This window comes from Squalius cephalus (assembly GCF_949319135.1).
Source record: "Squalius cephalus genome assembly, chromosome: 8".
Classification (NCBI taxonomy): Eukaryota; Metazoa; Chordata; class Actinopteri; order Cypriniformes; family Leuciscidae; genus Squalius; species Squalius cephalus.
In genome coordinates this window covers 8,771,547-8,784,765 of record NC_137129.1, presented here as the reverse complement: position 1 = coordinate 8,784,765, position 13,219 = coordinate 8,771,547, and the positions used below count along the sequence as shown (strand labels likewise).

The following is a 13,219-nucleotide window of genomic DNA, read 5'->3' as shown; positions in this document are numbered from 1 at the left end:
GAAAAATATTGCAAGAATTAGATGCTTTGTTTCCAGTCAAGACTTAGAAAAACTAGTGCATGCTTTCATCACCAGCAGGGTGGATTATTGTAATGGACTCCTCACTGGCCTTCCCAAAAAGACCATAAAACATTTGCAGCTCATACAGAACGCTGCCGCCAGGATTCTGAGCAGAACCAGAAAATATGATCATATCACACCAGTCCTCAGGTCTTTACACTGGCTGCCAGTTACTTATAGGATTGATTTTAAAGTATTATTACTAGTATATAAATCATTTAATGGCCTAGGACCTCAATACATTGCAGATATGCTCACGGAATACAAACCCAACAGATTACTCAGATCATTAGGATCACATCAGCTAGAAGTTCCAAGAGTTCACTCTAAGCATGGTGAGTCTGCTTTTAGCTATTATGCCAGCCGCAGCTGGAACCAGCTTCCAGAGGAGATCAGATGTGCTCCTACATTAGTCACATTCAAATCCAGACTCAAAACACTTCTGTTTAACTTTGCATTTAATGAATGAGCACTGTGTCACTGTTTGTCCGACTGTTTATACTGTGTCTTATTTTAGTCTTTATTCTAAACTGTTTTAATTATTTTTAGTTCTTTCTCGTTTCTTTATTTTAAACTGTTCTTTATTCTAAACTGTTTTAATTATTTTTAGTTCTTTCTTGTTTCTTTATTTTAAACTGTTTTGTATATTCTTATTTCTTCTGATTATTTTTAATAGTATGTAAAGCACTTTGAATTACCATTGTGTATGAAATGTGCTATATAAATAAACTTGCCTTGCCTTGCCTTGCCTATTTAATCCAAGAATATGTATTTGCAAACACTTTATTCCTGTACGTTGTGGAACATTAAACATAGTTTAATTAATCCAAGATTTTATATTTGAGAACACTTTATTCCAATACTTTGTGGAAAATGAAAAATTACTTATATATTATTGTTAAAATATTAGATTTGGAACTGATTTGAATATTATAAAGAATGTAGACCATGGTGGATGTATGCTTAGCTACAGGTGTGATATTTTGAGCCACCTTTTATCACAGGTGATACTTGTAAGCAACACTGGAATGGAAGTAAACTCCCCCTAGTGTTAGTCACATCATTTCTTTAGATGGGTGGATGTCTGAAGCAGAACAGCTTCAAGGATGTTTTTGAACATACCGAATGTGCTGATTAAATTGTATAGTATATGAACTGAATTTATGAGAGTATCTGAATTGGATTTGTCAACATCCCATCTATGATTACTAGGGAGAAAAAAGAAAAGAAAAAACACCCTTGATCAAGAAAGTCTTTATTGATGTTGCATCTGTACTGTCAAGTACTTGTAGATTTTGTACGAGCTGACAAAATATGTTCAATCAAAGAGTGCATTTAATACCCAAAATGGATTGCATAACGTGAATGCAATAAGACAAAAATTCTTATAGATTGATAGATACATTATAAAAGAAGGAAAAACAATGGTAGTGTGTATTACAAACTCCTCGATGCTGTTCAATATAAGGTTATTTGTACGTTCACGGTTTCGGTGCTTGGACATCTATCACAAATGTATAAATATGCCTTCATTAAGTTCATGTGCAAATGGGATTGGTTGTTTCTTTTAATTTGATTGACAATGAACAAATATCCCGTGGAACAGAATCAAGGCTTTTTTTCCTAGTTTGCTTTGAACGACAAAAGTAAGACACATAGTCTAAGCAGATTTGAGATATTGCAGCACAACAAATGTTTTAAATCTTCAATCCATTGCACACAAACAATATACACTCATCATAGAAAATAATGGTCACAGTGTAAATATACTGTACAATAAAAAGGTCATCAAATACATGCTGAAATAGGAAAGATCTGGTGCCAAAAAGTGAATAATTTCCATTTGAAGAAACAAATGTCATGTAACCGTGTACGGAAAGGACAAGTTCAGTGAGTGAGTGTGTTTAAGTACTGACACTCCTTTAGTCTGTTTCAGGTTTCATCATCCTACATATTGGTCAAACAAACAGAAGCAAGAGAATTTCTTTCTTTTTCAGTCACTTCAGTAAATGTACAAGAAACAATTTCTTTGTTTGTAACCTTTCAGAAACACCACAGGAGCAGTGCTATCATAGTGTGATGTATCCAAATCATGTAACTTCATAAATGTATCATCTTAGGACATGCATCGACTCGTGTTGGAGTCAGTCACGTCTGTGACATTACAAGTCAATCAGTCCAATGGGAAAATGAATGTGATACAAAACAATCAGTCAAATGTGTCATTGTAAAAGCAGCAATGAGAAAAAGAGTCATAGAATGTAAAACTTTTAGAGTACACAACGCAGTAGTTTGGATTTGTGGTGGAGAATTGATTTATTACAACAACAAAAAAAGGCAGAATTATATTTTCATACTCTCAATCTATTAGTAGTCCCTTACTCACCAATGTAGGCTATCCTAAGATTTTGATGAGAAGCTATACATTATGTATTAGCTTTGACGTGTCGTGATTTTTAAAGTATGAAATTAGTGTCACAGAAATTCCATTTGTTTTTGCTTTGTTTCCTTGTAATGCAGGCACTGTCATACAGTCGAGGCCTTCATGATCGCTACTAATTCAAACTTGGCATGTTTTGAGCAATGAACTCAGTAAATCAAGTAATTTTCTTCTCAAAGACTCTCAAACACAACGTAGTTGTCGCAGAAACAGACAGATTAGCACATCATTTTTGCTTTAACAGTAAATCAAACAAAACATATATACCTAATGACTAACGCAGATAGATAATTACCTGTCTGGCATTTAAAAGAAAAAGAAAAAAAAAAAACAATATGGAACTGAGGATTATTCTTTAAATTACGAATGTATTTAAACATACAAATACAATAACAATGTTGAATAGAATGTCTGCATTCTAAAATCTGCAATGTGGCATGAATCAAGTAGCCTGTGTTATATTAAGGAAAAGATATAGGTGAATTTGACTGCAACCAGGGGAACATACAACCCCAGAGTCAATGTGATGGAGATCAATGGGAGTCAGAACATTTGGCAATGTGTGCAGTCACACGGGTAAGTCTTTAAATGGTTACCTACACATTGCAAAGTAGTTAATAGTCTGATTGCGATACACAACAACAACTACGACAACATCAATAAAATAACACCATTATATCAACATCGACAAAAATAGCATAACAGTTATAATAAAATTATCATATAGGCAGGAAATAACAACACTTAAAAGTAAAACAATGATCAAATCAGACATTTGAAAGAGAGGGTTAAAACAGAGACAGCATGAATTCTCCTTCCTCTGCTTCGAAACTCAGCCTTTCCGTCGTTCAGTAAGTCTTTCTTGTCATCTAGTTGCTGTTATTACAGATGTTGCTGCAGGGCACTCGAGCAAGCAATTCTCCGCTGAGACGGACCGTTATGTGGGGCACAGGAGGAACCCTGAGAAGGACGAATGGATGTACTCAGTGGAGTAGAGCCCGTTTGCTTGGTCAGAGGGCATTTGCACCCAAACCTGGTCATTCTCCTTCAGCTCCAGTACCGCACTACCTGAAGCCTGGTCCATATAGCCCTTTTTGTATTCATCATAGGTGTATGTAGCTGGCACACTGTTTTTATACAGTGCCACCCACAGGCTGGTTCCCTTTACATGTACATGATAAGCAAAATAGTAGACTCCAGGCAGTGGGCTTGTGAAGATGCCTGTGGCGGGGTTGTAAGCGTTTTGCCCATTGTACAGAGTTCTGTCGAATTTGATTGGCATTCCAGATGGTGGAAATGGTGTTGTCAAAATGGCGGTAAAAGCAGGAGCCACGGAGGCAGAGAGCTCGGCCTTACCATAATGCTGCTTCTCACCATTTGGTTTTGAAATTGATTCTCCTAAAATAGTTGGCCCTTGAACTGCTAACTGATTTAAATCACCGTTAGGGGGGCTGGGGGGGCCAGGAGGTCCAGGTGGACCCGGAGGGCCCTGCATACCGGTAAGTCCAGGGGAGCCAGGTTTTCCTGGAGGTCCCTGTGGACCAGACATCCCCTTGTCTCCAGGTTTTCCAATTCCTTGGGGCCCTGGTGGACCTTGTTCGCCTTTCAACCCTGGAACACCCTGAGGTCCCATATGACCAGTGGGGCCCGGGAGTCCAGGAATCCCTGAATTGCCACGTTGCCCAGGGGGGCCTGGAAACCCATTCTCACCTTTTGGACCTGGTCCCCCAATCAAACCAGGATTACCTGGCAGACCGATGTGACCCGGTTCACCTTTAGGTCCAGGTTTGCCTGTGGCCCCATTGAGACCAGGAGGGCCCTTATCCCCTGGGAAGCCAGGCTTTCCTGCGAGCCCACTGGGACCCTGATCGCCTCTAAGCCCTGGCAAGCCTGGAGGTCCTTGTGGGCCATTATCTCCCTTTATACCAGGCATCCCATGTTTCCCTGGAAGACCCAAAGGACCTTGTGGACCTGGAAGGCCTGGCTGTCCAGTTTGCCCTATATCTCCTGGAAGACCTTCCATCCCAGGTTCTCCTTTGTCACCAGGAGCTCCTTGTAATCCAGCAGGCCCTCTGTCTCCTTTTTGTCCTAAAAGCCCTGGTTTACCATAGCCAGGGGGTCCAGGAAAGCCAGGAGTTCCTCTGGGGCCAGCTTCACCTTTTGGGCCCATCGAGCCTGGAATACCTGGAACACCATCAATTCCAGGTTTTCCTAAACCAGGTGCCCCCGGCTGCCCTTGTAACCCAGTGGGACCAGCTTCCCCTGGGACACCATGTTCTCCTGTAGCTCCTTTATCTCCTTTTGGCCCCACAGGCCCGGGCAGTCCATCAATCCCTGGTTTACCAAACCCAGCGACACCTGGAGCTCCTGGAGGTCCTTGAAGGCCACTGGGTCCCCTGGGACCTATTGGACCTGGCTTTCCATTGCCATTTTCCCCTTTAAGTCCTTGTTCACCAGGAATACCACGTCCACCTTTAGGCCCCATCTCACCTCTTGACCCTGGTAGGCCTCTAGTCCCAGGTAAACCTGGTTTACCATTCAACGACAGACCTGCTGGCCCAGGTGGTCCTGGCTGACCTGGAAGTCCCCGTGAACCTGGCTCTCCACGAGGCCCAACCTCACCATTGAGTCCTGGAAGTCCTTTAGGTCCTAGTTTTCCTGGTAAACCTGGTAGCCCTGGTTTTCCAATCCCAGGGAATCCTGGAGGCCCTTGAGGACCTGTCTGACCATTGAGACCTGGTTTTCCTAAACCTGGTTTCCCTGGTAATCCAGGAGGCCCAGGTTGTCCCCTTGGTCCTGGTTTCCCTTGAGGACCTGGTTCTCCTTTTACGTCCAACATGGGTGGAAACTCTGCAATAAAAAGAAGAAAACAAAAAATAGGGACCATGATTAAACTTCATACCTACGATCCTAGAAAAAGAGTTTGTCAACGTGAGAATTAATTGTTAATGACTCTTAACCATCACATAAATTATTGTTTGGAGGGAACCCTAAAGCACTAGTAGGACTACAAATATGCATTGTGTTTTACTCCACATCACGCTCAAGTGTCCTCTAAATGGCAGCTACGCAGGTATGCAATGAAGGCCTACAGGAAAAATGAATGTGTTTACGGACAAAACATAAACAAAGGACAAGGACAAACTTCTCAACAGCATTTGACCTCACTGGAATTTCAGCAAGGGATCTGCAGTGACGATTCTTGCCAACTATGTAAGTCAGGAAAACAGAGTAAAGTTACATTCCCTTCAGTTCTCAACAAATGTTTTGAAAAATGAGTTCACACTTAACAGTACGTTAAATTAAGCCTGTAAAATTGTCAATTTCACTGATCTTACAGTGTCCTGACTCCTGACATATTCAAAGGTCAAAGTGACTCAATTCTGAGAGAGAGAGAGAGAGGGGGAGAGAGAGAGAGAGAGAGACAGAGAGAGAGAGAGAGAGAGAGAGAGAGAGAGAGAGAGAGAGAGAGAGAGAGCGAGAGAGAGAGAGAGATGGATCCACTTCCCTGTAAATATTTTTTTGTTTACATCCTCATCTGTAAGACTAATAGAAAGGTGTATTCTAATTATGAAGCGCCCTCAAGTGGTACAATAATTTATAGCATAGGCCTAGGTTAGGAGGAATGATTTAGATCTTTACACTACATTTTACATAAATATACATTATTTTGTTTGCTATGTAAATTATATTCACTTACTACATTTACGTAGGTCCCCCTCTAACTCTGTTTCACAATTACACCCTTTTTATTTCCTATTAGTTATCTATACACCCAGAGCATGTTTTATTTAGAATGTTTATTTTTTATTTTTTTTATGAAAATTGCATTAGGTTTCAACAGAATAAGCACTATGTAATATGACAAGCACTTCTCAAACAAACTCGTTCTTTCAAAAAACCTTTCAGAGCATAAGTGCATGTCTTCCATTGTCCACTAGATGGCAGTGAGCACACAGCTTTTCTTTAGAGGTTTCTTGAGTCCTTTAATCATGAAGGTCTCCAATACACATCACTTTAGTTAGTTTAAATTCTCCAAACATTAAGTACATTAATGGCAGTTTTCATTACATGTTCCTTGATGCAATGCAAAAGCATTGAAGTAATTGAATAAAACTGTATTACGGTTACCATGATACATGTCCAAATACCATGCTACATTTTGGTACTTTTTAAAGAAAAACTATTAAAAAAAAACTGTAACTTGCACTGCATAAGTCAAATACACACATACACAGATGCAAAAAAATTACTTTTTAAACAAATTAAAAGAGTTACCATATGCTAAGAGAATCAATCATTCCAAATCACAAGCAATCTTTATCAGTATACCACACACATGCCAAGACCTCAATAACAATCAGCAGAGAAATGTACACAGACAACACTGTCTATATCTATAATCACATTTAGTTCACTGATTTTGATAATTTAGCATTCAAGTTACACTATTTATAGCACTTTAGTGTGTATTAGTTTTTTTTTTTTTGTCTGAGAGATACCAGTCTGCCTATGCCTCTAAAAACTGCTAGGTTGTTTCAACCCAACTTTGGGTCAAATATGGACAAACCCAGCAATTGGGTTAAAATTTGTAATTACATTTTTAACCCAACGTTTTGGTTTGTCCATATTTGACCCAAATTAGGTTAAAACAACCCAGCATTTTAAGAGTATGACAATTGACCATGTAAATCAGATAGGTGAGTCCAGAACTATTCCAATTGACCTCAAAGGGATAGTTCACCCAAAGCTAAAAAATCTGTCATAATTTACACAACCCCATGTAAATCCAAACTATTCTTTCTATTCTGAGGAACACAAAGGAGCATTTTCAACTGTTTTTGTCCAGTGGACTTTTATTACCATATTTAGTATGGATAAAAACACATTCTTCAAAATATCTTCTTTTGTGTTCCAAACAGCATGAGGGTGAGTAAATGATGACCGAATGTTCCTCTTTGTGTAAACTCTCCCAAAGACCTGAACTATCAGAACCTTACATGACTATCTTACTCTGTACTCTTTTCTTTGCTGTATTTATCCTCCCTTTACCTGTGAATCTTTAGCACATCACAACAAAGAGCTTTCCATCTGACACTTCTCTGGATTTCTCATCAGCCCAAGGCTCTCTTGACCCCTCCTACTTGTTTCTGACACTGTTTTGACACACCCTTTTATTCCCTTTAGGTTTAGACTATATGGACCTGTGATATACTGCTCCGAAGGGAGGCGACTTCACCCCACTCTGTCCCTCTTTCTCCTCCTCTGACACACTCACAATGCCCTCTCGTATATCAGAGAGGAGAAAGGAGTCAGTGAACGGCAAACCGCTCTTGTTCCCTCTCATTGTTCATCTCCAATTCTCTCAGTCTGACAAACTTCTGGCTCCCCGACTCTATTCTGCATGAAGAAACGCAGTTTTTCAGGACTGTAAAAAGTGAATACACTAAAAATTATAATTCAGCTTTTAATTAAATGGTATTTCGATGCAAAAGTCTTATTCACTAATCTCCTGAAAACCAGCCAAATTCATTCAAGAATGAAACAAGTGTTTATGAGTGAGTCATTGTTTTTAAATTAATCATAAAGACAGTCACTTGTTTTGTTCATGAATAAATCAGTATTTCTAACAAATCAGTCTAATGAATTATTGAAGTCACTCATAAAGACACTTGGTGCCACCTACTGGTGTAATGATGTAACCTGCAGAAAAAGTCACTGAAAAATTCCCACAAATGCACAGACTGACAGTCTGTCCAGAACTAACACTTTCACGCTGAGTGATACAAATAGCAAAAAAGTCTCAGTGCTGTCAGACCAGAACTAATCTTATATAAAAATAAGATATGTGGTGCAGTTGAGTGCACACATATTTGTAGGCCTGTTCATGCTTTAAAAAAAAAAGAAATTAATACTTTTATTCAGACACATTAAATGACTAAATGGGTGGATGGTGAATCTAGATAGATGTAATAATGGATAGAGAGATGATTTTGCTAATTAACAACACTTACCAAGATACTGGCCCTTGCCTTCTCTGAAGGGTGGCCCAACAGGCCCCTTCATCATGGGCTGTACGTATTTCATCTGAGGCAAGGGGGCGTAACCTCCACCCAGGACATGATTCCCCAGCGTTAGCAGGACACACAGCACTGTCAGCATTGTCATCGGCCTCTGAGATCACGAGCTTCCAAACTGCAAAGAAAGAAAGAAAGATCATTGATTCACTGATTTTGGATCAAACAATGTATTTACCTCACAGTCCTTTAAACTGGGGGATCATTTTAAATGCAATTTAAAAAATCTAGGGTTGCTGCGCTTGTTTGTAGGGCTGCACAAATTGGCCAAATGTTGTGTTTATATATCAATATGGATATAAAATAATAATAATAAAAAGCGAACAGTGCTGCGCTACACTCTGAAACACGCAGCACATATATTATTTAATTAAATCACAGGCTTCTTACTAAGATTCCATAACCTGATCTCGGTTTTATTTTGATGAATTGAGCAGTCCTAGTGCTGGGTGTTAGACATTTGTTAAGGCCCCGATATACTTCAAGCAAAATCGAAGAACGAACTGGTGTGACGTCATTTCGAACAAAATCAGGCCAAAATGAAGTTCGTTTCTGGAGTTCGAAACAGCTTGCCGAAGCGAACCTTCGGGAAAAGTACGCTCTGGCTGGTAAACACCTACGAACAACCACTGGTCCATGGGGATTACGTAATAGGTAGGTGTGCTTTAAGGCTCCGCCTTCTTTGAGGTGGAAATCTTCTCCGGTTCATTTCTGTTCAGTCCGTCGAGTTCAGACGCGAGTAAAAACATGAGCACACTGAAGAACTGCTTTATAGTAGAAACTGAAGTAACAATTCTAATCGAACACAGTGAGACGCTGTCATTTTTGTTGTTGTGTTTATTTTGTCATTGAGAGGAAAGGCCGTAGCACATATTAACATATTCATCTAAACGCCGCTCTCAGCAGCATGGGCGGCGTCAGGATGTTCACTAACATTTTACAGCTGGTCGCGTATTTCGAACTTCTTTTCACCTCTAAGCGAAGAGCGAAAAATAACACCGTGAGTATCGGGGCCTTTACTCATTGCATAATGTTTTCATCCCCCCTTATAGAAAGAGTTCTTTACTCCATGTTCTTTACTCCGTTACTCATTTTTGGATACCTTATAGAGCATTTATTTTCTCTTCACGCTCCCGTTTATGTTGGCTTTACCAATGTGCTCGATTGGATTTCAAAGTCCTACGCCAGTCAGCATTACTGCTAGTAGTTGTAATACTGAGTGACAGTGGCATACATAAATGTGCTAGCCTGATCAGTGATGCCTGGCACGGGACATAGCACATGAAAGTTCTTCTCAGCTAAATAGAAAATAACCCCTAACACCGGTCCAAAAAAAAAAGCAAAAAAAAAGCAAAAGTAAAGCCCATCATGTAAAACCTTAGAAGTGAAATGTTATTTTAGGCCTTGTTTCAGTACTTTGTGGAAAAAAATCACAAAATCTTTGGGTTCAGTTTTTGGGTTTAGACAAGCAGCCTAGTCAGAGGTACATGGTCTCACTCGAGGGCCTGCGGAGATGCTTACAATGAGAGCCAGGAGGATCTTCCTACATGGCTGTCTGTCGGACGGGTCACTGGGTAGTTATTGACCCCATACAAGTTACGTCTGGGCGATGAGGTACGGATGCCAAAGCCTAGGTAGGGCTCAGTGCCTCAGCGTTTGTTTAACCAGTCATTCCCCAAGACAGCTGCAGCTGTTTGCTTTAATTTACTGCAGGAAGGAATGATAATTTCATCCTCATGTTACTCGCACCAAATATTTATATTTACGCAGGTTTGATCAGGTGCATGAGAGAGACTGGCTGGGAGAAGAGGGTGCTGATGGCATCAAGTTGGGGTTTAACAGTGGGGATATTGAAGATGTCAGATTACTTTGGTCTGTCTGCTGTCTGTTCCTGCATTCTCTTGAGTGCTTGACACAGTTTGAGATTTGGAACAGGGGGGTAATTCATGATACATTATTAAAGGGATAGTTCCCCAAAACTGAAAATCTATCATCATTGACAAAAAAAAAAAAAAGAAAAAAAAAAGAAAAAAATGTCATTCCAAACCTGTATGACTTCCTTTCTTCTCTAGAACATATTTTTTTCACTGTAAAATGAATCAATGGGTCCAGTGTTGTATTGGACCCCCTGATTGTCATCGCATGGGCAAAAACTGTTTAAAAAAAACTAGGGCTGTCAAACGATTAATCGCGATTAATCGCATCCAAAATAAAAGTTTGTGTTTACATAATATATGTGTGTGTACGGTGTATAATTATTTTCTATATATAAATACACACACATGCATGTATATATTTAAGAAATATTTGCATGTATATACTGTGTATATATATTTATATTATATATAATTTATATTATATATAAATATTTTATATATAAATAACACATTTTTCTTAAATATATATGCATGTGTGTGTATTTATATATAGAAAATAATTATACTCCATACACACACATATATTATGTAAACACAAACTTTTATTTTGGATGCGATTAATCGTTTGACAGCCCTAATTACAACATAACACTACTATTGATAATACATATTACTATTTAGACTATTTATCTAAAGAATCTGACCTCAGACATATTTATGACCAACTGTCCTGTGCTCTGATTAAATGTGGCAGATAGTTTATTGAATGAAACATCAACCAATCTTTCACTTTTGTACCCTGTGTTCTCCCAAGAGTGCCTAACCTGTGAAGCTTATGGGCCAGAGCTTAAAGTCTGCTGATCTTAAATTCTGTCCAAAAGCACATCGACATCCTATCCATGGCCTTCACAGTTCACAGGTTTTGGTTTGCCGTTCTCAGTGGACCTGGCCAAGCCAAGACACATTCATAACCTACCTCACTTCCTATTTCAATGTGCTGTGACAGCTGAACTCTCTCTCGTAACCGCAGGTTTGAACACAGAAACTCACAGTCAGCCCGACTGCATCTGCAAGCATGAGACTTACAGGTCAGCTCAACTTTCTCCACAGTGCCACAGCTCAGCAAGAGACTCTTTAAATTCAAACCAAAGGTTAATGGTGCCCCTTTCTCAAATATAAACCATTTCCACAATTTAAACAGTAAGAGGCTCCTGTAAGAATCATATCAAAGGTTGTACACATTTGAGGCCCTTTCCATGAATAGCGTACAAAATCATGTCTAAAACTCCGTAAAAAGTATTTTTTCTTTTCAACAAATGGTCAGTGAAAGAAGGTGCTTAAGCTTCAGGAAATGTTACATAAACCATTTATTTTATATGGGCTTTACAATTTTTGGAAGGGTTAGTAGTGTTGGATATGTAAATAAATAAATAAAAATGACTAAATTTAAGCTTAAAACATTAATTTGTGTAACTTTTCATTTATTTATTCTCTAATAAACAAAATATTTGAATCTACTTAATGTGCGCACAAACGCTCACACACACACTGAGTTTCCATAACCCTAACCCTACCCCTAAACACAACCCTTACAGAAAACTTGCTTAGTATGATTTATAAGCATAAAATACAATGAATTAGACATCAATTCAGCAAATTATGTCAAAGTATTATGAAAATATTCTTAATTGAACAGTAACAAAATTATTATTTTGATTGTTTGATACTGTCAAGAAGGTCAGGGCCTCTGAGGCTGGACAAGCCAAAATCCCACCTTACATAGGGCCTGCTTTTCATGCTAGGCTAATTTTATGTTAAATACTATCTATCATATCGAACTGCAGACTAAAAATGTGCATCTATTCAATCAATCAATCAATCAATCAATTAATTAAAGGAGGGAGACTAAATGTGTATTGTGAAAATTGTCTAAGACAGATACTAGAAATGCCTGTGCTGACCGACAAAGGCAGAATGCATGTGTAAAGTTAACATTTAGTTTGTGCCTGTTTTGCATCCGTGGAAATCAAAAAAGTAAAGTATGGCAGAGCACAGGTCCATCCATGTTAAACCACATCTGCAGGGAACCTGGTCCAACTGCAGCTCCTGCACTAGCTGGCCAGAGAGATGAGAAAAAAGCCAGACATGGTCAGACTCGCTGTGTTTTCCCAATCAGCAAGACTCCAAACGGGGCACTCTGCGCCTGTTTGCTTTGCCTAATTCACTGTGGTTCACTGGCGTTTCCCTCTTTTATCATTTTCGATTTTCGTTTTTTATTGTTATTCTTACTGGAATTTCGGTTCAGGGCTCTGCTGGGCTCCGGCAGGACAATTTGGGGCTTTGCTCCGGCCTTGAAGCCCTCCTACAGTGTATAGCGTAGTGTTATGCTTTTTTGCCACCGAGAGAGCCGTACAGCGCTGCGGTTGCCATCTTATTTTACTGCCGCGTAAGGATGTGCAGTCCCAAAAACCATGAGTGAGCCTGGGTAATTAGTCACGTCTGTGTGAGCATCTGTATTTCTGCTCGCTAAAAAACTTGCTTCCTCCTAGTTCTCACATGTAGCCGTTTCCCCCTCCAGGAAAAATATGATCACAAGTCAAAGTCACATAAGCAGGGAGGCCAAGAGTAAGAAAGAGAGATTCAGACAAACAGGGCAAAATCAGAAAGCGACTGAGAGCATTGGTGGTATACAGCCAACTTGGTTAGTTGTTGAATAGTTGGCTGTCGTTGGTGGTGGTAGGGGGTGGATGGCTGAGCCTTTCTTG

General features: G+C 39.4%; 1 protein-coding gene across 4 annotated transcripts in view; it reads right to left on the bottom strand.

Moving 5' to 3' along the window:
* Positions 1-1,301: 1,301 nt before the first annotated feature.
* The window catches only part of col8a2 (collagen, type VIII, alpha 2), a 107,589-nt gene continuing 95,671 nt past the window's right edge, over positions 1,302-13,219 (bottom strand). For 2 of the 4 annotated variants that reach the window (XM_079877817.1, XM_079877815.1), the window contains exons 2-3: positions 8,515-8,695; positions 1,302-5,350 (exon numbers count right to left, since the gene is read on the bottom strand). In XM_079877817.1, the coding sequence (XP_079733943.1) occupies positions 3,438-5,350; positions 8,515-8,668 (2,067 nt within the window). In that variant the 5' untranslated portion in view covers positions 8,669-8,695 and the 3' untranslated portion in view covers positions 1,302-3,437. The remainder of the gene's footprint in view (positions 5,351-8,514; positions 8,696-13,219) is intronic. The other 2 variants (XM_079877814.1, XM_079877816.1) reach the window with 1 other exon arrangement.